Raw genomic sequence first — 24,581 nt, 5'->3', positions numbered from 1 at the left:
GAGAGTTGGCAATAGCAACTTTCTCCTCCTACGTGTTCTTGAACGAAAAACCAGTCAAGACCATACTCAGCACTACAATATAAAGCCTCTCAAATACACACCATAAACACCTAAAAAAACAAGAAATTAAGTTGTTAGATCAAAAAGAAATTCTTCTCCTAGACAAGTGTGAGAAATGACGTATCTACCCCACAAGGAATCCTACCCCTCTATCACCTCAAGTTTAAACCTTTTCAATACAGATAATGTCAATGTGAGTGTAAAATATGATTACTATGTACAACTCTACCCACCATAGCCGCTCTTTGAAAATTTGAATTTTTAAATTTTTTCCAAAGAAGACTATTTTGCGGATTTGTCTTCCAAGTTACAGATTTGTATGTAACAATAAAAAAAACTAACATTAAAATGTCAAATTCTCTCAATGGATTGTTCCATAAAAAGGGTTTTCCACAATTTGTTTAGATAAACTAGTGTCAACATAAATAGAACGTTGGTGAGCACTAGCAAGAATCTATCAAACAATACGAGCACCATACAATTCATGTTGATAAATCCAAAGTCTGATAAGAAACAAAGAGGCTCATCTTACGGATATGAATTTTAAACACACAATGAATGAGCAAATATATTTAGAGAGGTGACAACTAGTAAATTAAATTTGGCTGCGAAAATAAATCAATGAGATATTTAATATACCCTAATAGCCCTAATTTCATCAATGAGATATTTAATATACCCTAATAGCCCTAATAGCCCTAATATACCCTAATTTATTTTGCGAAAGGTAGTTGCTGATGCATCTGATGCAACTGTCTCTCTCACCTCGGCAATACTTCATGTACGGAAATAGCAAGTTATGAGCTCTGTTGCTTTGGCAATTGAAAAATTGAGAGCTAGTGGAAATAATATCAAACTGCTTCTTATACGATCATCAATCATCGACATATTACTACAAGATCACGCAGCTACACCGACTTTTCATGTATTATTGGTGTAATCTCTTCAAAACTTGCTTTGGCATTAGTAAAAAGTGCTAGTGCCGAAGGATCATGGACAAGCTCCCCACACAAATTGACACAAAAATTTACCTCAGAATAACCGATTAAAAAAGTTCATTTGCATCTTTTATCAAGTTATGACGTCTTGGATACCAAACAATATAGGACGAAAAATTTTCCCAAAGTGGTAGCATATCTAGATCTTTGTTCAAGCCAAAAAGTGTCATCCAGGCGATGAGGCTTGACCCTCCGTCCCTAGGCAGCATAGGAAATCCGCTAGCACACCTCAAAGCGGTAAAGGGGTGTAAACATCACTGAGCTCCACGCCGAACAAGGTGATGGCCAACGCGCTTCGGGTGACCGCAAGACTGGGGACCTTGTGGCGTACCTTGTCCCCAAGAAACGCTCAATGATGATGACAAATATGATGATGAAAAGTTTGTCTACGGCATCCCCGGTATTATGCGATGCGACGAGAATGGCGCTCTCGTCGAAAAGTATGCTAGCTACCGTCCTATCAAGAAGACAAGGCCTGAATATCGGCTGCTGGAACCTGTGCTCGATTTTACACAAGCTTTTGTAGTTGATGAATTTTATCTTTATCACCTTGATATTCTATGCGTTTCTGAGACGAGACTAAATGGACGTAACATCTTGACCCTTTAATCCTTGGCTGGGAAGGCGGTCTCTTTTTATAACTCGGGACCATTAGATGGATCTGGCCGAGCAGGAGTAGGTGTCTTGTTGTCCCCCAAAGTAGTTACTGGGCTCATCGAATATGAGCCTGTGTCTGAGAGAATCGTATGGGCAAGAACTAAAGGACGCAAGAACAATCTTACTGCCCTTAGCGTTCACACCCCAATAAGAGATGTCACTCAACAGCAAAAAGATCATTTTTACAGTAAACTGTAGACAGTCATTGATAAAATTCCCCGGAAAGATATCCTCCTAATTGGAGGTGACTTCAATGTCAGAATCGGTAGAAAGCTGAATAACTCGGAACATGTGATCGGCAAGCACGGCCTTAGAGACAGGTGCACAAATGGAAATAGGCTTTTGCTGTTCGCAATGCAGAACAATCTCGCTGTGGCTAACACCTGGTTTAGGCATAAGCCGTGTCATACGTATATATGGGAATGCCGCGATGGAAGAGTAAAGGCCCAAACAGATTATCTCCCTGTATCCCGACGATGGAAATCCATGGTTTTGGACTCGAGAGTGCACAGAGGTGCTGACATGGGATCGAAAAATGAATTTGACTACTTCTTGCTGAAGACAAGACTAAAGTACAACTTAGCTCAAGGAAGACTACTATGCCGAACCAGAAAATAGACGTGTCGAAGCTGAAAGTAGATGAGTACCGCGGAGCATTTGTCCTTGAACTCTCAAAGTGGTTCGCTGTCCTTCAAGATCATACCGAGCAGGCAATCCCGACTGATCAGTGCCCCAAGATAAATATTGAGAAGAAATGGAGCAAATTCAAGGACCACATCAATGAAACTGCCTCAAACATACTTGGGTTTGTCAAGCGTAAAACCAAGAAATGGATCTCAGAAAAGACAGTCCAACTCTCTGCTAAGAAAAAAGAAATGACCAACAAGAAGTCCCCCACATACAAAGTACTACGACAAGAATGTCACAAATCAGTAAGAGCTGACAAAAAAGCTTACTGGTCTAATATTGCCAGTCATATAGAAAGAGCCGCATCACGGAACGATACACGAAAACTCTATCAGTTACTTGGAAAATGCACTGGGAAGAAGATACAAACTACCATCCCCTCGCTTAAGGCGAAGGATGGGAAAATACTCACAAGCAGCGAGGAACGTATCGAAAGATGGCGAGTTCATTTCCAAGAGCTATTGAGACCAGGAGACAATAGTAATCGAAAGCAACCACTTACAGAACCGCAGAACCGCCCGCACAACCAGGCTTATGAAAATGTATGTACGAACCCACCCTCCAGGGATGAAGTAATTAAGGCACTTCAAGTTTTGAAAAACCATAACAGCCCAGGAATAGATGGGATTCCTACCGAGTTACTGAAAGCTCTCCCCGAGGCGGCGGTGGATGAACTTCATAGCGTGATAACCGAAGGCTGGGACAATGAATACATCCCAGATGACTGGAAGACCTCAATAAGTGTCCCTATCGTCAAAAAAGGAGACCGAATGGACTGCAAAAACTACCGAGGTATATCCCTTATCCCCATTGCTGCCAAGCTGTTCGCAGTCATACTTTTAAATAGATTCAGAGACACCAGAAACAGCCGAACGCGACCCGACCAAGCAGGATTCAGGCCAGGTATGGGTTGCTATGACCAGATTTTTAGCCTGTGAGAGATCCTTGAACACCGGTTTAAACACCAGCAGGAAACAATCCAAATCTTCATAGACTTCATTACCGCGTTTGATTCGGTCTATCGTGATGCAATATGGGAGGCAATGAGAGAGGACGTTGTGCCTGAGAAGATCATCAATATGCTCAAGGCATAGTATGCTGGAACAAAGGCCCGGGTAAGAGTCGATGGCGATCATTCAGATCTGGTCCTGATCGAGGAAGGTGTGCGTCAAGGCTGTGTCCTTTCACCGACTTTGTTCAACTTCGTCATCGATTGGATCCTCAGGGTCCTGGACAATTATAAAGGCGTTGCAGTGAGCCTGACCTTCTCCGTCACAGATCTTGACTATGCTGACGATGTGGACATGCTTGCTGAATCGTTGCAGAAGCCCAGGGTATGATAAATGGCGTGGCAGTCAAGGCACTTCCGACTGGTTTCCAAATAAGCCTACCAAAAACAAAATCCATGGGAACAGATAGGATGGATGAAACCCCTGTGAGCCTAAATGGTAATCAGATAAAGGACGTCCAGTCGTTCAAATACCTCGGATCGATGGTAAACCCTGCCGGCGAATCTTCAGAAGAAATCCAGAGCCGCATATCGTCATCCTGGATTGTCTTCCTTCAATTACGGAAGTATCTCTGGAAGCGGAGCGAAATATCGCTACGCACAAAGCTCCAAGTGTATGAAGCTATGGCTCTCTCTGTCCTCCTTTATGGATGTGTAACGTGGTCACTTAAAGCAGCCGAAGCGTTGAGCTTGAATATATTCAACCACAAATGCCTGCGCTATATCCTGGGTATCCGCCTCTCAGATAAAATCTGAATGAAGAAGTAAGGAGAAGATGTGGGGATCGCCCACTTGTCTCTGACATGGTTAAGCATAGGAGACTGAGATGGTTTGGCCACACAATGCGCAGACCAGATGACCATATAAGCAAAAAATGCCTCAAATGTCTACCACTACCTACTTGGAAGAAGAGGACAGGAAGCCAAAAGAAGACGTGGCTAGCAACAGTTAAGTCTGATCTGGAGCCAATCGGGGGATTCCGAAAATACGGCCGTCGCTGGGATCGCCAGTGGCTGGAAATGGTGGAGCCAGCCACCCTTGAGCGAAACCTATGGAAGGAGACATGTCGTCATCTGCTGGGTGCCACGATGAGTCTGGATGCGGCTTGAACGTGCAACAAGTACAAGTAGTAAGTATCATTATTTTACATGTCTACATCAATAAAATCCAAACTTTATTCATAAATAAAATTTAATATTTGAGTGGAAGAAGCACTGTGGAAGCAAATGTCCGGCGATTGCATCGCCCAACATTTTTGCCTACAACTCATTTGTAAGAAACTACACTGAATGGGCAAGGTAATCGACAAGCCCGATTAGCTGAGAAGTTGGAGCATTACATGTCTGATCTCAAGGTAGTTTTAGGCCGAATAGCTGAGTTCCAATCTCGATCATATTTCTAATTTCGAGATCATGGAAGCGTTAGGCATTAGTTTGTTAGCTAAAAAGTAAAATAAAAAGAATAAAATCCTTTTTGGATAAAAGTTGTCAAAAAAAGTTGGCAGAAAAAACTGAAACTATGGTCTTTTAAGCGTACAAATATATAATAAATTTGGCTAAAGGGAGGGTATTCGTTTTTTACGGGTATTTCTAAAGTTTTGGTTTGGCTAAGTCTACCCTGTTTTGTTTCACTTCTGAAGGGCCGAGTTAAAACTTCCAATGACATTTTTCTTACAGCAGGGAGAGGGAGGAGGAGCAAACCGACTTAAAATTTCACTCTGATAGTGTGAAAACGTTTTTTTCTCGATCCCCACAAAAAAGTGCGTTACTATTTCCTTTTTGTATGCCTAATGGCCTACATGCTTCTCTGAAATTTGAATATAAATTGAAAAATGAACAAACTTACCGCACAATCTTCATTTGAACAAGTCATTACAGTTTGCTGTTCATGCAGAAGGACACACAAATAGGGCTCCCAGGACACATCATTTCCTTTTTTTGTACGAGTTTGATTTGAACTCTCGCGCTTACAGGACGCATTATCTAAACAAGATAAATAATTAGATTGGATGTGAACAAATTTGACAAGAAAGATGATCTAGACTGGTTATTCAATTGTTTCCCTTCGCTAATTTTTTTTTTGTCACAGGAGTTTTTGTCCAACTAGCTAAGCTCTGGGTTGCCGCTCGGTGAGATAAAAATCAATAGATTCTTGAAAAAAAATCACTAAATCAGAACATAAATCACTAGATTATTGACCACAAATCACTAGAATTATAATACTCTGCCAATGTAATTAATAACTGTTCTGTTTCTTTACCATGTTCTATACAGTCACCCCTATAGGAAAAGCTTAAAACTTCCCCCTAGATGTGGAAAAACACCATTAGTTTGATGTTTTGTTTTTTCTCATGCAAAACAACCCTTGAAAGTTTGAGAAATACCTTTTTGCATCTTTATGCGGAGAATGGAACAAAATCCTTGCTTTCTCCCTCTTACCGAATCGGTACCCTTGGATTGCACTCCGATCACTGAAAATTGGTTATCGCTGATCTAATCGAAATATTCACTTTTTTGTTTTAATTTTTTTTTCCTTGTCGATCCAAAACTCCAGTTTTTTCCACTTTACTGAAAAAATATAAATGTTTTTACTTTTATAACTTTAATGAATCAAAGAATATTAACATTTTGATTACTAAATATCAGTATATGTATATTAAACTGACAATGCATATTCATTGGTATTTTTTCAGTAAAGTGAAAATTTTGTTCTGGCCTTGGGAAGGCATAGGGGTTTTGCGCCCAACTTTTGGTAATTTCTGCTCGTTTTGAGTTTGACTCGGTTATTCATTGTAGTTTCTGTTCGTTTTGGGTTTCACTTATTTATCGATGCTGATTTGTGGTAGTTTCACGCTTGGTAGACTATTTGATTTTATTTTTGCTCATTTTTTGTTTAATGGAGTTCTTTACTTTTCTTTGAAAAACTCATTTCGTGGAAAAATTTTTTTCATTAATTTCTGTTCGTTTTATATTGACATAGTCTATCCAGCGAAAATGAAAATAATACTTTAAATCTCTGCGTTTTTGAAGACCTTGTAGTGTAGTCTGCTGTAGGTATCCCCGGGGTAATCTTCCAGCAATTTTTAATAATATGAATCAATTTAAAAATCTGGACACAAATAGTACTGTTTAATTTAGTTTCATACCTACTCTAGTTCACCTGAAACGGAAAACTTGATACCATTCGCAAAAAAATTTATTTCATTTCTTCGAAAGCTTAGATGTACTTCCGCTATTTGGATTTGGTTTAATTTCAAGAGCATATACAGTCCCGAAATTTTGAAAATAATACCCTTTGTCATTCTTGGAATGTTGCTGAGATGGCTTAACCGGTATTAGCATTTACTCAGTGTATTTTGTTTTAATGTTAAGGCAACATTTAGTTTTTAAACATATTGGGCAATTGGGAGGGTGGGCATGGGAGAGTGGGGGTGGAAAGGGGATTAGTTGCCCTCCAATCACTTTCTACTATTAAAAAGGGCATAAGCCCTTTATATTTTCAATCGAATGAGCCCTTTTCGAAGTTCCCAGGACAACTCCTTCGAGTACGAAGTGCCCTGGTCTAAATAACAACAACAACAACAAAAAATATCACTAATCACTTTCGTCTATTAAAAAGGGTACTAGCCCTTTCAATTTCAAATCGAATGAGCCTTTTTTCAACTTTCTACGACAAAGATTTCAATAAAAACCTTGTATGCCCCCAGGGCATAACTTATAATCCTTGCCCTGAGGGTTGTGGGGGAGTGTCCTCCTCAAAACCATGTTTTCTGTCTGGAAATCAACTACGCTGACCAAAATGGATATCTAAAAATTTTTATTGGATGTGTTTGGGAGAATGATGGGCGTGGGGGGCGGCTAGTTGCCCTCCAATTATTTTCGACTACTAAAAAGGGCACTAGCCCTTTTAAGTTCCAATCAAATGAGCTTTTTTTGAAGTTTGTACGACAACGCCTTCTATAAGAACCTTATATGCCCCCAGGGCATAAATTAATACCCTTGCCCTGAGGGCTGTGAGGGAATGTCCTCCTCAAAAACATATTTTCTATCTGGGAATCAACTATGCTGAACAAAATGGCTATCTCAAAATTTTGATTGGATGTATTTGGTGGAATGATGGGCGGGGGGGGGGGGATAGTTGCCCTCCAAACACTTTCGACAACTAAAAAGGGCACTAGCCCTTTCAATTTCCAATCGAATGAGCCCGTTTTGTAGTTTTTACGACAACGCTTTCTATAAAAACCTGCTATGCCCCAGGGCATAACTTATAACCGTTGTCTCAGGGGCTGTGGGGGAGTGTTCTCATCAAAAATATACTTTATATCTGGAAATTAACAACGCTGAACAAAATGACTATCTAAAAATTTTGATTGGATGTATTTGATGAACAAATGGGTGTAGGAGGGGGGTTAGTTGCCTTCCAATCGCTTTTGACTATTAAAAAGGGTACTAACCCTTCAAATTCTCAATCAAATGAGCCTGTTTTGAAGTTTCTACGACAACACTTTCTATAAAAACCTTATATGCCCCCAGGGCATAACTTAATACCCTTGCCCTGAGGGTTGTGGGGGAGTGTCCTCCTCAAAAACATATTTTCTATTTGGAAATCAACTACGCTGAACACAATTTTTATCTCAAAATTTTGATTGGATGTGTTTGGGGGAATGATAGGCGTGGGGGGGGGGGGGGCTAGTTGCCCTCCAATCATTTTCGACTATTAAAAAGGGCACTAGAACTCTCAATTTCCAATCGAATGAGCCCCTTTTGAAGTTTCTACGACGACCCGTTCCTTATGAAGTGCCCTGCTCTAAAGGAAAAAAATTATACATTGTACATTGTGCCAACATCGTTCTTATATGCCCTCAGGGCATAACTTAAAACCCTTACTCCGAGAGTTGTGGGGGAGTATCCTCCTCAAAAACATATTTTCTATCTGAAAATCAACTACGCTGAACAAAATGGCTATCTCAAAATTTTGATTTGATGTGTTTGGGGGAATGATGGGCGTAGGGGGGGGGTGTTAGTTGCCTTCCAATCACTTTCGACTTATAAAAAGGGCACTAGCCACTCCAATTTCCAATCGAATGAACCCTTTTCAAAGTTTCTACGACAACTCCTTCGATACAAAGTGCCCGGCTGAAGAAAAAAAAACACATTGTGCCGACGTCGTTCTTTACTTAGGCAGCGCTAGCGCGCTGCCTATGATTTAGTTCTGAAAAAGAAGGAAAAGTTTTTTTTGTAGTCACAATATCGTTATGTGAGTAAATTCTCTTGTTCTCTGTGGTTTAATATTATTGAAAGTCTAACTGTTCAATTCAGCTTTTGTTTGAAAATTCAAAATTTAAACTATACGGTACTTAATAATCAAGTGACTAATAACTCTACTAATGATAGTTTATTACAGCACTCAGCCGCCTGCAGCCAATAAAGCTCATTTCACACTGCGTCCGATTTTGTTTCCTGCTATTCGGGATAAAATTGTGAGCTAGAACGGTAATGAGAACACAAATACCCTATTTCTAATCAGTATTTTTATAGTAAAATTAAAAAAACAAAACAATTTTGACCTTGAAGTAAGGAGCAATATTAAAACTTTGAGCAAACAGAAATTGTTCCAAATATAAGGGAGACTTCCCGTTCCACAACCTTCGCTCTTTACGCTTAAGTTATTTAAACTACTTCTCATTCAAAATCAACGGCCCTTGTGTTTGAGCAGTCTTTCTTAAAGAATTTTGACAGTAAGTCGAATTTTAGCGTAATGAACAAAGGTTTAGGAAGGGACAGAACCCCTCATATAAGGATTGTTTGATGTCGCCATTACCTCATACGTTGGTACATCTATTAAAAAAAGCTTACTCCACGGTTTTGCTATACAAGGACGGGGTTAATACACCACACATATCTACGAAAAATGTTTCTACAACGATCTAATTCCTTTTCACAATGCTAAATCAGATCAGTTTCTGTTTTGTGATACACAGGGTTGAACGAATATACACTATCCAAGGTTATTTCTTTGGATTTTTATTCTGTGTATTAAAATCTGTTTATTTAGTAGAAAAAGAAAATGATTTTAAAGTTTTATTTATATATGAGCCTGGTGTTAGGTTTGTCAGGTAATTATTTGTATTTTAAGGGTTTAGGTGTGGTGAATTCAGCATTTATGGTATAGTATAATACCTTTTCACAAGGTTATAATGTATAAGGTCATAATACCTTGGCCGTACAGACCGTAATTACATAAGGTCATAACGCCTAGGGCATATAGGCTATCATTAAATACGATCATAACGCCTAGGGTGTACCACAGTTTATATAATTATCAAGTAAGCTTATCGCAGATCATTTCTGGTCTTCATTCTCGGTACGAACAAAAAGCTCCTCCCACTTCTTTCTGCATTAGCGGGTTAGTCTGTTCCCGATTGTTTCCAACAAAGTGCATTATTCGTAATAGCGGGTTTCCACTTGTTTCTGATTAGATCACAGTCTGACTTGTCTACCCGTGAAAAGATCTGATTCCGCTTATGTTTCTATCTGCAAAAACGTTCTCTGGAGCACTCGCACCTTGGTCCGGGTGAGATAGGGAAAGATCATACTGGATAATTATATAAACTGTGGGGTGTACAGACCGTCATTAAATAAGGTCGTAACTCCTATAGCGTTGGCCTATAGGTCTGTTCTGGCAAGAGGTAAGTTTTTCTTGATATTGCAACTGAGATCAGTCCTAGCGTCTAATTATAAATATTTTGTGGTTGGATAAAATTATATATTTATAATGTTGAAATAAATTAAATTGTATTTTTTGAAATATATTCTAATTGTTTAAATGTGTTTTAAAAAATAAATAAAATAAAGTAAAAATAAATATGGTATATTTGAATTGATAAAATATGAAATCCCAACAAAACGATGGAACATCCCTTTCCGAGCCTGCCTTTACCTCGACCACTGAAGGGGGTTAGAACGCCTTAACAACAGCCTAAGAGGCTGAGAAGATACACATGATGGCAATTCTGAGAATGAGGACAACAATTCTTTGTACTTGGGTGACGGACAGTCGATGGTAGACACCGATCCCAGAGCAGATGACAAGATTTCTTTGGCAGAGTCGCTTGACCTTGCATACGAAGCACTGGGTGACACCATTTGCCCCAGTCCTACTGTTACTGTCCAACAGCATCGCTCGGTGGCAGAACTAGTTTTACCTTTCTCCTCAATGCTGAAAATTTCGTCAAGCAGCGCTCGGAAGAACTGCAACAACAAAGAATAAGTCATTCTCAGAGCGTAGTCCTTTCTTTGACCCTCTCGGCATCCCTGGCTGAGTGAGAGCTTATAAATGTTACGACGTACCTTTGGCTTTACAGGCGCAACGCATGAACCCAGAGTTCAGTTTGTTGTCACCAACCAGACAAGTAGAGGACAGAAATTTCATATCGGTCGACAGAAAGTAATTCTTGGCCTTAGAGTCTTCCAATCGAGTGGCTCTGAGCGTGCTGTCAAACAGTGACCTCATATCATAAAAATGTCAATGGCAGAGAACGTCTCTCCTGACACTATCTCAAAACTGATGATGCTCTTTGAATCTATCAATATATGTCAGCAACTCTTTCAAATATTATTTTATATTCATAAGAAGGGATAATGTCTAGAAATGAATCCCAGTCTTGGCTAAAAACGAATTAAGGTCATCATCCCTGGAAAGTGAGTTCCTCTTTTCCGCCAACTTTAAGGACCTGAATGATAGAACGAGACGATGCAGGGTTAAAAGTAGGCATTTTTCCAACCCTCCTTCAACAGCTCAGTATAAGCGGCAAGTAAAGAGAGAATTTGAACTGCACCAAGCCCAACGAGATCGTAGCCCAATTCACAGGCATTCACAAGAGCATTGGAAATAAATAAGGTTCGCCTTCAGAAACCAAATCCATCAGTTCAAGGTGCTCCCTATTGGGCTAGCATCAATTCCAGCCAATTTCTGCCTAGTGATTGGTGTCATCTACAGTTATTGCCATCTTCAAGCCATCCAACTGCATGCTTACATACATGACTGGCTTATACACAACTACTAGAATTCGGTAGTACAGAGCAACGCAAGGACCATGATAATTCTCCTGCACAGACTTGGGTTCATGCTCAGTGAGAAATCAGAATTGTAACCTATGTGACGGATCATATTTTTCTGGCTCCTGATAGACATGGAGGTAAAGAAGGTGTACCTAATCCTGGAAAAGATTCAGAACTTGGTTCATGCAATCATGGCAACTCTAGAAAAATTGCATACCTCAATAAGGAAATTGATGAAGCTGACTGGACTCATCAATGCAGAATCAAGAGCAATTCCTTTTAACAGACTACGTCTCAGTAAATGACAATTACTAATGCTCCGGCTGTGGAAAAGGTCTTGGAACAACATACACTTGAACATCCCAATTACGATAGAGTTGAAAGAGGCATTTTCACCCTGGCTGAACAAAGATTGGCTGGGTCAAGGCCTTCCTCTCAAACCTCCTATTGGTTCCAAAACAATTTTCACCGACAGCTCAACCTACGCGTGGGGTAGCTATCTGGAGAACCCACATCGAGACACTTCGGGGACTTGGTCTCCAGAAGAAAATTCTCTTCATATAAATTGCCTTTAGCTGAGAGCCGTAGCCATGACAATCAAAACCTTTGCGGAGGAGCTAAGAAACGAGGTAGTCATGGTTGCGACGGACAACACGACAGTAGTTAATCACATAAATAAAGAGGGTGGAACCTATTCTTTCTCCCTAGAAGAGGAATCCGTAAGACTCTTTGAGATGACGATGGCCCTGAACGTTCAGTTGAGGGCAAGACACATCGCCAGGTCACTCTATCGAGTAGCCGACATACTTTCACGAGAAGCAAAAAGCCTGCCCACGGAAAGGAGCCTCAGCGAGAGTGTCTTCAGAGCCCTGTCAAAAGAGTACCAATTGCCAGAAATCAATTTATTTGCAACTCGATAGAAACGGAGGATCAACATGCATTTCTCACTAGTTCCAGATTCTCTTGTGATTGGCACAGCTACCCTATATTGGCACAATTATATATATATATATATATATATATATATATATATATATATATATATATATATATATATATATATATATATATATATATATATATATATATATATATATATATATATATATATATATATATATATATATATATATATATATATATATATATATATAGATATATGTATATGTATATATATATATATATATATATATATATATATATATATATATATATATATATATATATATATATATATATATATATATATATATATATATATATATATATATATATATATATAGCAATATGTAATATGACGAGGAATCGTTTTAAGATTTTAAGATTATTTTAAGTGACATTTGTATAAAGATAAATGAATATATCGGCTGTATACCTAAGACCCAGCTTTAGCAGAATAAATATATATAAAATTAAACTTACAATAAATATGAACAATTTTTCTACTTGTCTAAATGAAGTCACCACAATTGGCGGTTGCAAAAACCAATCAAACATTTCTCGCTTCAGAATTTTAAAAAGAAAAGCAAATTTTACAATTGAAATTGTAAAAAAAAAAATCTCGAAAACAGATAGTGGAAACAAATCAAATTTGGCGACATATACCGTCACTCTATGCGTCACTCTAAGTCTAAGCTTCCGCGTTTTCACAAATATAATCTTTCACACAACCAGTCCTTTCACACTAGGCTGACAGAACAATCTTCAAAACACTTAGTATCGTCGTCTAGGTAAATAATTAAATATTTTTAATAAGACAGTAGAACAAAAAAAAAACAAAAAAAAAAAACAACAAACTTTAAATAATAAAAATCCAATTATCATCAAAATCGTCTAGGTATTTGCCCTGATCCCAAAAGTTCTGGAGAAAGTTCGAAAGTCTGTGAACTGCCAAATAATGGTAATTGCTCCGAGATGGCCTCGCTAAGCTTGGTACATGAATCTTCTCAACCTGCTAATCGACTTGCCTATACCCCTCGGAGATCAGGCAGATCTCCTCCAGCAGGGCTGACTTCGCCAACAAACAGTAAGAAATCTAAATTTACACGGCTGGAAGATATCGTGCGTGACTCGAAAAGAGGGGATTTTCTAAGGAATCAGCCCATGCAATTCCCCGACACCGGCAATAATCTACCATTGAATTTTCCAATGAAAAGGGGCAAGTGTTTGTGGGCTGGTGTACTGAAAGGAAGATTAATCGTCTCGAATCCAGTACTAAGACAGTTTCAGAATTCATGATATATCTAAAAACTGATCGAAACCTTGCGCCATCAACAACAGAGGGTTAAAAGGCAGCGATATGGGGAACGCTACCTATAGCTACAGGAACAAATATCAGTAAAGATACTTGTTCGACGAAAGTGATACAGAATTCTTGGCACGAATCACCGCGGATATAATACGATATTCCTGCCTGGGATCTATGCCTTGTTCTAAACAAATTAAGAGCTTCACGATTTCTTGACTTTCGGAATATCAATATGAAAGATCTTACTCTTAACACGGCGATCATTACTACCATCGCATCTGCTCATCGAATAAGTGAAAATCATGCCTTGTCATTCAGCGCAGTACAATTTTCGAATAATTTAGTAACGCTCAGGTTTCTCCCTTCATCTAGACGCAAAAACGTGAAGCCTCATGAGATACCTTCTCCTTTCCTTCTGCCCGCTCTAGATTTAGATCCAGCTTTGTGCCTAGTGAAGATATTATCGACCTACTCACAGCGAATGGCTATTGTGGCGGTTTCCTTTTTCTTCCTTTTTCTAAAACACCACCACGAGAGGTGGCAGCTCGAACCATTTTTTCTTGGATAAAACTAGCCCTAGCTATGGCATGTGATACAGCAAAAGAAAACCGTAGAAAAGGGAAAGCACAATACAAAAGATCTATGGCGGAGTCATGGGCGCTATCAAAATCAGCACCACTTTCTGATATAATGAGTGCTGCTGGCTGGTCTGCGGAGACTACTCTCAGACAACACCACTTTCATGAAATAGAAGATCAAATCAGTGCTGTATACTCCGTTGAGGTTCAGACAGTTATATAGTTTATGCATTAATATATTTCAGTTTGAAAATAAAATGTTATGTTTGTTGATTCATGAACCCACCACGAAATCGGTTGGAATCTAAGATTTTTTTAATAGATGTGCCAACGTATGAGGTAATGGGGAAGCCAAAACCAAACTTTCGAATGACAGTTCAATTTGTCTAGCCGATATTTGCCTTATAAGTTGGTACATAGAATGCCTCCCCCCTCTGTGCTCGTAGAGAGGTATGAAATTATAAGGGTTTTAGTTGAAAACAAAAACTGATCTGATTTAGCCACGTGAGAGGAATCAGATTGTTATAGAAAAATTTCGCAAGAATTTGTCGTGTCTTAACCCTATCTTTGTATTGCAAAACCAGAGAAAGCTTTTCTAATAGATATACCAACGGGTGAGGTAAGTATCGGCTGGCCAAACTGAACTTTCATATGAAAATTCGGCATTTATGTTCCTTTTAACACTTGATGTTCCTCCTCATTCTCAATTGAAAAAAACTTTATTTAAAATTTAATTTCTGACCATGTTGAAAATCGTGCCAGGAAAACCCTTGCCTCCCCCTACGTAAAATTTACCCCCGACTGACAATTCACCCTACAGAAAATCTCCCTGAGACAATTCTTCCCAAAAGATGTCTCTTTATTTCTAAATAGCAATTGCTGTATGTAAGCAATGGGTAAATTAGATTACTTACAGCCCTTTCCGCAGGGACTGTGGGAAATTATGTCACCCCCAGAGGTATAGTTACCGTGCCTTTTAACTATGCTGATTCAAATGGTTATCTCGAAAGTTCAACCAGTGTCTTTGGGGGTTAAAGGACGTGGGAGGGGGCCTAGCTACCCTCCAATCTTTTTGATCACTTATAACGGGCACTAGAACTTTTTACTGTCGTTTGAATGAGGTCCCTCTCGATCTTCTTGGACCATTGATTAACATAACCACCCTTGGAAAAAAACAACAACAACAAATGGGCACTAGAACTTTTTACCTTCGTTCGAATGAGGTCTTTCTCGATCTTCTAGGACCATTGATTAACATAACCACCCTTGGGAAAAAAACAACAACAACAAATAAACACTCTTCCGAGATCTTTCTGCTGGAAACAATAACAAAATTGACATTTTTGTAGATATGAGCTTAGAACCTCTACAGTAGTGCTCTCTGATATATTGAATTTGATGGTGTGATTTTTGTTTAGAAATTGTTTGGCTCTTTTGGAGGGTTGTTGTCTCGCTATTTCAAAAACAACCCTAATTTTCTCAGGCTCATAGCTTTTGATAGGTGACATTAAATTTAATACATTTTATATATTTGGAATAAGCATAAAAAAAAAAAATATTTTTCATGCGTCAATTGTCTTCAAGATTCCATTTTCAGAGTTTCAATTAAAATGAGGCTGAGTCACTCCTTGCTTACACCCTCTAAATTCTTCTAAAGCCTCCGAAAGCAGAATATAATTTGTACTTTACTGAAAAAAAATTCATTTGAATTTACTGAAAAAAATCTGCATTGTCAGTTTAATATACATATGCTGATATTTATTCCTTAAAATCTTAATTAGTTTTTTATTTCTTAAAGTTAGAAAAATTAAAACATTTAAAAGAATTTTTTCAGTAAAGTACAAATTATATTCTGGCTTTTAGAAAGCTTGGGGTTTAGAACCCTACTCATATTAATTTCTGCTCGTTTTGAGTTTGACTCTTATTGATTTTAATTTGTGTTTGTTTTGGGTTTCATTTATTTATTGATACTGATTTGTGGTAGTTGTATTCTTGGAAGATTAATTGATTCTACTTTTGCTCATTTTGGTTTAATGGAGTTCTTTATTTTTTTTTTTAATTAATTTTGTTGACATTTTTTTTAAATTAATTTCTGTTCGTTTTATATTGACATAGTATTTTTCAGGGAGAAAGACTGAGCCTCTTCTAAAGTTAAAAAACCATCCCTACCATAAAAACCTTAAATACCCCCTGGGCATAGCTTACAACCCTTGCCCCTAATTTCTGGGTATTGTTTCAACCCCAAGGGCCCCGTTAAATTATATTTAGGCCATTTTGAATACAATAGAATATAATAGCTATCTCAAAATTCCTATTAGGTACATTTTGGGATAATACGACGTGCATGTGTGTGTGGGGGGGGGGGGAGGGGGAGAGTAGCTGCCCTCTGATCACTTTAACGCTTAAAAAAACAATAGAGTGTCAGATTAACAATCCAATGAACCCCCTCCGAAGTTTGTATGACTATACTTTCTATAAAAACCTTATATGTCCCCAGGGCATAACTTACAACCCTTCTCCTGAGGGCTAGGGGTTTTGTTATCCTCAAAGACATAATTTCCAGACCGCTCTGATATACTGGAAAAAATAGCTATTTCAAAATTTTGATTGTAAGTGTTTGGGGAAATTTTGAGCGTGGGGGGCATTTGACCTTTGATCACTTTCTACTAATAAAAAAGGGACTGGTCTTCTCAGTTTTCAATCAAATGATCCCTTTTTGAAGCTTCTACGACTAAACCTTCTATAAGACCTTATATGCCTCAAGGGCATAAATTAAACCCTTGTCCTGAGGGCTATGGGGGGAGTCGTTGAAGATTGTCATCCTCAAAGAAATAATTTCCAGACCATTCAACAACGTTGAACAAAATGGCCAAATCAAAACGTTGATTAGAAATGTTTGGGATTCTCTCTCCGAATACTTTTGACTATTAAAAGGGGCAATAACCCTTTCAATTTCCAATCGAATGATGCCTTTTAGAAATTTTTACGATAACGCTTTCTATAAAAATATTATATGCCACCAGGGTATAACTTACAACCCTATCCCTGAGGGCTGTGGGGGTTGTCATCCTCAAAGACACAATTTCCAGACCTTTCAATTACGTTGAACAAAATGTATATCTCAAAATTTTTATTGGATGTGTTTTGGGAATGGTGAGCGTGAGAGGGGGAATAGTTGTCCTTCAATCACTTTCGACTATTAAAAAGTGCACTAGCCCTCTTAATTTTCAATTGAATGAGCCCCTTTGGCAGTTTCTGCGACAAATCTATCTATACAAACCTTATATGCCCCAAGGGCATAACTTACAACCCTTGCCCTGAGGGCTGTGGGGGGTTGTCATCCTCATAACATAATTTCTAGAAATGTTGACTACGTTGAACAAAATGGCTATCTCAAAATTTTGATTGTATGTGTTTGGGGAAATGGTGAGCTTGAGAAGCGGTTAGTTCCCCACTAATCATTTTCAACTATTAAAAAGGGCACAAGCAATTTCAATTTCCAATCGAATGAGCCCTTTTTGAAGTTTGTACGACAACACTTTCTATAAATACCTTATATCCCCCTGGCCATAACTTACAACCCTTGCCCTGAGAGGTATGAAGAGGGGGGGGTTGTCATCCTCATAGACCTAATTTCCAGAACTTTTAACTACGTTCAACTAAATGGCAATCTCAAAATTTTGATTGGATGTGTCTTGGGAAAGGTTTGGCGTGAGAGGGGGTTAGTTACCCTTCAATCACTTTTGACTATTAAAAAAGGCACTAGCCTACGCTTTCTGTAAAAAAAATTATATGCTCCCAGGGTATAACTTATAACCTTAGCCCTGAGGGCTGTGGGGGGGTTGTCATCCTCAAAGACCTAATTTCCAGAACTTTCAACTACGTTCAACAAAATGTATATCTCAAGATTTTGATTGGATGTGTTTTGGGAAAGAGTGGGCGTGAGAGGGGGAATAGTTACCCTTGAATCACTTTCGACTGTTAAAAAGTGCACTAGCCCTCTCAATTTCTAATTGAATGAACCCTTTTTGAAGTTTCTACAACATCGGTTTCTATAAAAAAAAAACCTTATATGCCGCCAGGGAATAACTCACAACCCTTGCCATGAGGGCTGTGGGGGGTTGTCATCCTCAAAAACATAAAATATAATGTTTGGGGAAATGGTGAGCGTGAGAGGTGGTTAGTTGCCCTGTAATCATTTTCAACTATTAAAAACGGCAATAGCTATTTCAATTTCCAATCGAATGAGCCCTTTTTTAAGTTTCTACAACAACGCTTTCCATAAAAACCTTATATCCCCCAGGGCATAACTTACAACCCTTGCGCTGAGGACTATGGAGGGGGGGGGGTTGTCATTCTCAGACCTAATTTCCAAAACTATCAACTACATTAAGCAAAATGGCAACCTAAAAATTGCGATTGGATGCGTTTGGGGAAAAGGCGGGCGTAAGAGGGGGGTTAGTTGCCCTCCAATCACTTTTGACTATTAAAAAAGGCACTAGCTTTTTGAATTTCCAATCGAATGAGCCCTTTTTCAAGTTTCTACGACAAAGTTTTCGATAGAAACCTTGTCATGCCCCCAGGGCATAATTTATAACCCTTGCCCTGAAGACTATGGGGGGAGTGTCCTGCTCAAAGAATTAATTTCCAGATTCGTCAAGCACGTTGAACAAAATAGCTATCTTAATATTTTGATTGGATATGTTTTGGGAAATGATGGGCTTGGAAGGGGCATTAGTTGCCTTCCAATCACTTTCGACTATTAAAAAGAGAACTAACCATTTCAATTTCCAATCGAAAGAGCCCTTTTTGAAGTTTCTGCGACAACACTATCTATAAAAACCTTATATGCCCCAGGGTATAAATTACAACCCTTGCCCTGAGGGCTGTGTGTGTGGGGGGGGGGGGACATCCTCAAAAACCTAATTTTCAGAACTTTTAAGTACGTTGATCAAAATTTTGATTGGATGGGCTTGGGGAAAAGGTGGGCGTGAGAGGGGGTTTAGTTGCCATCCAATCACTTTCGACCAATAAAAAGGGCACTAGCCCTTTGAATTTCTAATCGAATAAGCCCTTTTTCAAGCTTCTTTGACAAAGCTTTCAATAAAACCTTATATGCCACCCAGGGTATAACTTACAACCTTAGCCATGAGGGCTCTGAGGGGAGTGTCATCCCGAGAGACCTAATTTCCAGTACTTTAGTAGTGGGGCCTTACTACTTTCTACCGGCCCAATAGCAGATTTCTACCCGCCCAATAGCAGATTTCTGCCGGCCTAATAGTAGATTTCTACGGCCCATTACATATGGAGCTCCTAATCTCTCGTCCCTGTGCATCTTGGTCGGCTTACAAGATTCCCATGTGTTATGACAAAATATAATTAATCGGAGTGTGGTCGGGATAATAGACAAGTAGTAATAAATAGGAAATTTAACATTGGATTTCAAACACAGCCCTGTTTCCAGCTGGCAGACTTCCCGGAATTTCAAATGTTCTATTATTTCTTCAGTATTAAGAAAGAGTTCAGCGTGTCAGGGTCAACATCAAAATGGATGCTTACACATTACTGGATGTTGAAACTATTAGCAATATGATGCCTAGACTGCCGACTAATCCTAAAATGGGACAAGATGTATAAAGGATATGTTATATCATTAAACAAATTCAAAACAGAAGAACAATTATTATAGCTAAAGTGAATATAGTGCGTATACAGAGACTGCAAGACGGATTTAATGTGTTAGCGAAATGTATTGAAGAAAAGAATTTATAGAAAACTGTTTGTTACTAGCAATTGTTAGTCTATATTTGGTAATGAGTGTTAAAATGGCTAGATTTAAGAACCACAAAATGTTACGTAATCTAGTAAAATTGGAAAAATGTTTAATTTTAGATCATGACTTTCTGGAATTATCTCTTCAACGAAAAATATTTTCTTGAGAAATGCTTAATTATATAATGGGAACTGATTCCCCAACTTTGGACTATTGCATGAAACTTTGTCGTCGTGGTCCAGCTGCTTTTACTCAACTTACAAATATATTAATTGAGACAAAACAAAAGGAAATTGTGATTTTGCTCTCATACACTACTTATAAGGCCATTTTGTGACGTCACTTCTCCTAGAAGACATTTTTATTGATCGTGGGTCAGTTTCTTTTTGGAAGTGAGGCATTGAACATCGAAAAATGTTTTACACATGTCCATTATGCTTGTATACATTGGGCAGCTGGTCATCCTGTGAGAATTGTACTTTTGCTGATGACTATACTGAAAAGTGTAAATTAAACTATCCTTGTAAATTGCATAAAGATATGCTGATAAAATTAAAGACTGTAAGCCCTGTCTTGAAGAGATTAGTGATTCTCATAATAGAGGATTCTTATGCTCCGATTGTCACTATGATAAATGTGTTCAATCGGAAAATACTTACCCTGGCATGATTGCAAGAAACCCTAAACGTGAGTTCAGTTTATTTGAATCTGTTTCAATCTGTCAATCTTTTCAATCTGTTGATCGTTAAACAGTGGCCAATCATGAGGTCTAATTTTTATATCATATGTACAATCCTTTCTCAGGTTATCATATGCATTTTTGAAAATACAATCTACAAGAGCAACTTCATACCTTCCATCAAATTTAATGGCAGGGGAGAGTTTTGTCTACAAATCACTCGTTTTATTCAAATCGTCATGTTGAGGTTCAGAAACATTGGACTTGAATGTCACATAAAAATCATTAGACAATATGAACGTCCTCAGCGGATATCCACGAATCAAAATCAGAGTTATATCCGAGCTAGCGAACAAATAACTGTTGCTTACCCTTCTGAGTAAGAGTCTTTAATACCTTTTCAATCTGATACAATGAACCATTTCCAAATTTTTTTAATTCATAGTCATAAAAACCGCCAAGAATCTCTTCATCTTTCATATCACGAAGACGATACGTTATAGGTTTAGTGTCCAAGACTTTTGACACTTTGAAAATTTCAGTGCTCCACAAGTAATTCCCCTTTTCAAAAATATTTCTTGTTCGATTGATTCGAACAGTATTGCTAATGTTAAATATTTTCGTCCTCGCCTTTTCATTAAAATATTGTTTAAGGAAAACTGTATTGCTACAACGATGAAATTCAATAGGACTGGCATTGGAAAAGGATTGATGAGGATGTTGATTCATTCAATGTATCAACATTGGAATGTTGATACATTCCAATGTACAATATCTTGAAATTAAAAGTCGAATAATTCGTATCAAAGGTTCAGCCAATGCCACCTTTATAAGACTATGACTATGATAGAGTATTGTATCATATTTCAGTAAAACCCTTTTTACATCTGGATATGAACTTTTTTATACGAATTTAGTTCAAAGATGGATTCAAGGGCTAAAGTAACATCATTGCCTCTCTTTGACTGCAATGGAACTGCATATGCATAATGACTAGAAACACTTATTTCAAGGAAAACATACTTGTATGGTCTATTATGACGTCTTTGAATCGCGTCTAGAGTCAAAAGATCTGCTTGTAATATATGCAATGGGGAAAAGACTTTAGTTTTTCGATAGTCACGACCTCTAGTCCTATGATTTCGATGTCGAGTGTAACTGGGTTCCTTTTGTAAATATTCTTTTGCTAGCTTCTTTTTAATTCCAGTAACCTGAGCAAGTGTAGTGGGAGAACTCAAACCACCTGGTTCTCCAATATTTTCATAAACACCTTTCAAAACTTGACCCATTTTGAACGTAATCGACCATTACCCTTTTGCGTACTAAATGCCGTAGAAAGACGTTTTCGTTTAATACCCTTACCAGGCCAACATGGCGTAATATCCAATGAAATATCTCATGATATTTCTTCAAATTCCCTTAATCGTTTTAAAATATGTTTATATCCAATAAGACGTTTGGGAAAATTTGACGACTTTAAAATTTATATAAATGACTATCAAATGATTTCATTCTTTTACGAATTGCAATCAAATCTGATAAAAAATCAAATAAATCGTAACTCTTTTCATTCTTCTTCTCATCAATTTGTTCATTTTCAGTGGGGTAGGTCAAGAGTCTTTTACTTTGTTCACGATAGGATGGAGGCAACATGTCTACCAGACTTGTTAATAAATCTTCTTCTTCTCTTTTCGGTTTTTTTATGGTTTCAAAATTTTCATTACTTTTAGAAGGTTGATCAATGACATTTACTTTGAGCGGCTTTTCAGGGTAAGGCTTATGTTTTTTGACGCGTGGAAGGGCATTTTGAAAAAAAATTAATTTTTCATCATCGGCAATTGTTTCATTGTTAATGAATTTATTATCTTCAAAAAGCTCTTTAGGTGAAAGAGCAAGTACAATTGTTGTCAATTTATGGGTTTAGCCATTTCTAGGGAATAGTATTTACAAGTCAGGCGATTATCGGCAGTAACAATAAAAAGAAATTATCACCCGCTTGAAAAAGGTTTTTTCTTTTACAATCTGCTTTTTTTGCACGCTAGGGTGTGTAAAAGTTATCGATATTGCTTTGTCTGCTGTCTAACACCATCCTGCAGTTGAAAATTACATTCCATTAAATTAAAAAAAAAAGTTACCATAAGAGATTAATAAATTCCATGTCAATGCCGTGGTTAATCGCTTTCCTAAGCCGTGGTTTTGAAATAGCTAGCAAGGAAATTATTCTGTTTCCATGTAGCTTCTTCAACGTCATGATAGCGACTAATGACCTTTTTTTATTCACAGGTAGATATACAGTAATTTCATTATCGAAAATATCAGTGACTACACGCAACTCTTCAGGTGTGTTTTGATTCAGATCCAATAAAGTGCGTCCACATGGTTTACTAGTGGCTTGATTGTACGCCAAAAGTAAAAATTTGGGTTCACTAGGGTAGATTGGTTGTTTACAGTTGTAAGAGAACTTGAATCGCGAATAACTCTATAGATAATATAGTCAGTACAATTCAAAGCAAGTGTTCTCATACAGTGACTTTGATCAAAAAGATTAAAGAGCACAACAGTTACGGAAATTTTTTCATGATCTGACCGGACTGTGAATAATTGTAACATTTCCTGAGACCATTCTTCAATAGATTCAGCTAAATCGTCAATAATCCAAAACGAGTTTGGTGCAATAGTAGTAAACACGTCAATTCCCTGTATGAATTTTATGCTTGGTGCAATAGTCTTTATTTTGTCTTAGGATTCTTGCCATACACTATAGCAATAATAGATATTTTTCGGATTCTCTATAAACATTTATTCATGGTTTTGAATTGTTTTCGTTAATAGTGTTGTTTTGCCAGACATGGACGGTCCGCAAAGAAAAGATCTGAATGGAGTTTTCAATTTATACATAGTCCTCCAATGCCGAAGTGCAACTCACCAAACCTAACCTCAATCTGTTGAAAAGATACTCCAAAAATAGAATATACATGGTTTCTTTAATTGACAAATTCATGTACATATATTTACAATAGCAGTGAAAACAACATAAAAATATATACCTTGGCAGCAAAAAAAATAAACACTTGAACATTTAAATAGACAATAAAAAACACCACCCCGGAGGGCGGGCAGGCGACTGGCACCTGCGGAGGCCAGTGGACGGAAGGTCCCCCTGGTGGGCTAACAACAACATGTAAAAATACTTTACGCAATAAACACTTAAGAATTACTGCTTTGCGCAACGACTAGATAAAAAAAATAAAAAGGCGGTGCCAAGCTGGAGACGAAAAAATCGCCCCCCCCCCACTGACAGCCCCCTCCCTCAACTATAGGGCTTTCTCCAGGCCGAGTTGTTTTCTGTAAATTAGACATTCAACTTGATCTGAAGTAAGGTATTGACCATGTGGTAGTACCTCCACCCCGCCCGCGCGTACCTAGACTTTATCTGATATGGTTGACATGGCTTTTTTTGTTTCAACCCGAAAAACCCGAGCCAAGACACTCACTCTAGCAACTAAATTATTCTCTATACAGTTCCTATAAACACTCATACAGAAATTTTCTTTTACATAGTGTGACGGCACCCTCTTGCAGACTTTTTTAATAGCCTCATTGTATCTTTCTAAACACTACACCTTCTGAAAGTGAAACAGACCATGGGATACCAAGTCGCTCCTCGTCTCGGATTTTCATTTCAGCAATTGATTTGGGGCCTCGCCTTTCACTACCTCCGGATATGTGGACTCATCCCAGTTGGTGTGAATCATCCGGAAGCTAATGTACTCTCCATTTTCCAAATCGTCTAATAGATTATCTGTTTTAAATTTCAACAGGAGTGAATCAG

The 24,581-nt window shown here is 38.0% G+C and overlaps 1 protein-coding gene across 1 annotated transcript in view; it reads right to left on the bottom strand.

The window, feature by feature from the left end:
* LOC148956962 (uncharacterized) overlaps positions 1 to 24,581 on the bottom strand; it is a 104,850-nt gene that overhangs the window by 19,984 nt on the left and 60,285 nt on the right. Inside the window, exon 3 of the mRNA XM_089097025.1 lies at positions 5,257 to 5,393. Coding sequence (XP_088953151.1) covers positions 5,257 to 5,393 — 137 coding nt within the window. The remainder of the gene's footprint in view (positions 1 to 5,256; positions 5,394 to 24,581) is intronic.

The sequence above is a fragment of the Artemia sp. Qi Xiang Cuo genome, chromosome 1 (genome assembly GCF_049724085.1).
Source record: "Artemia sp. Qi Xiang Cuo chromosome 1, ASM4972408v1, whole genome shotgun sequence".
NCBI lineage: Eukaryota > Metazoa > Arthropoda > Branchiopoda > Anostraca > Artemiidae > Artemia > Artemia sp. Qi Xiang Cuo.
The sequence above is the reverse complement of the archived record's forward strand: the minus strand, read 5'-3'. Positions and strand labels throughout refer to the sequence as shown.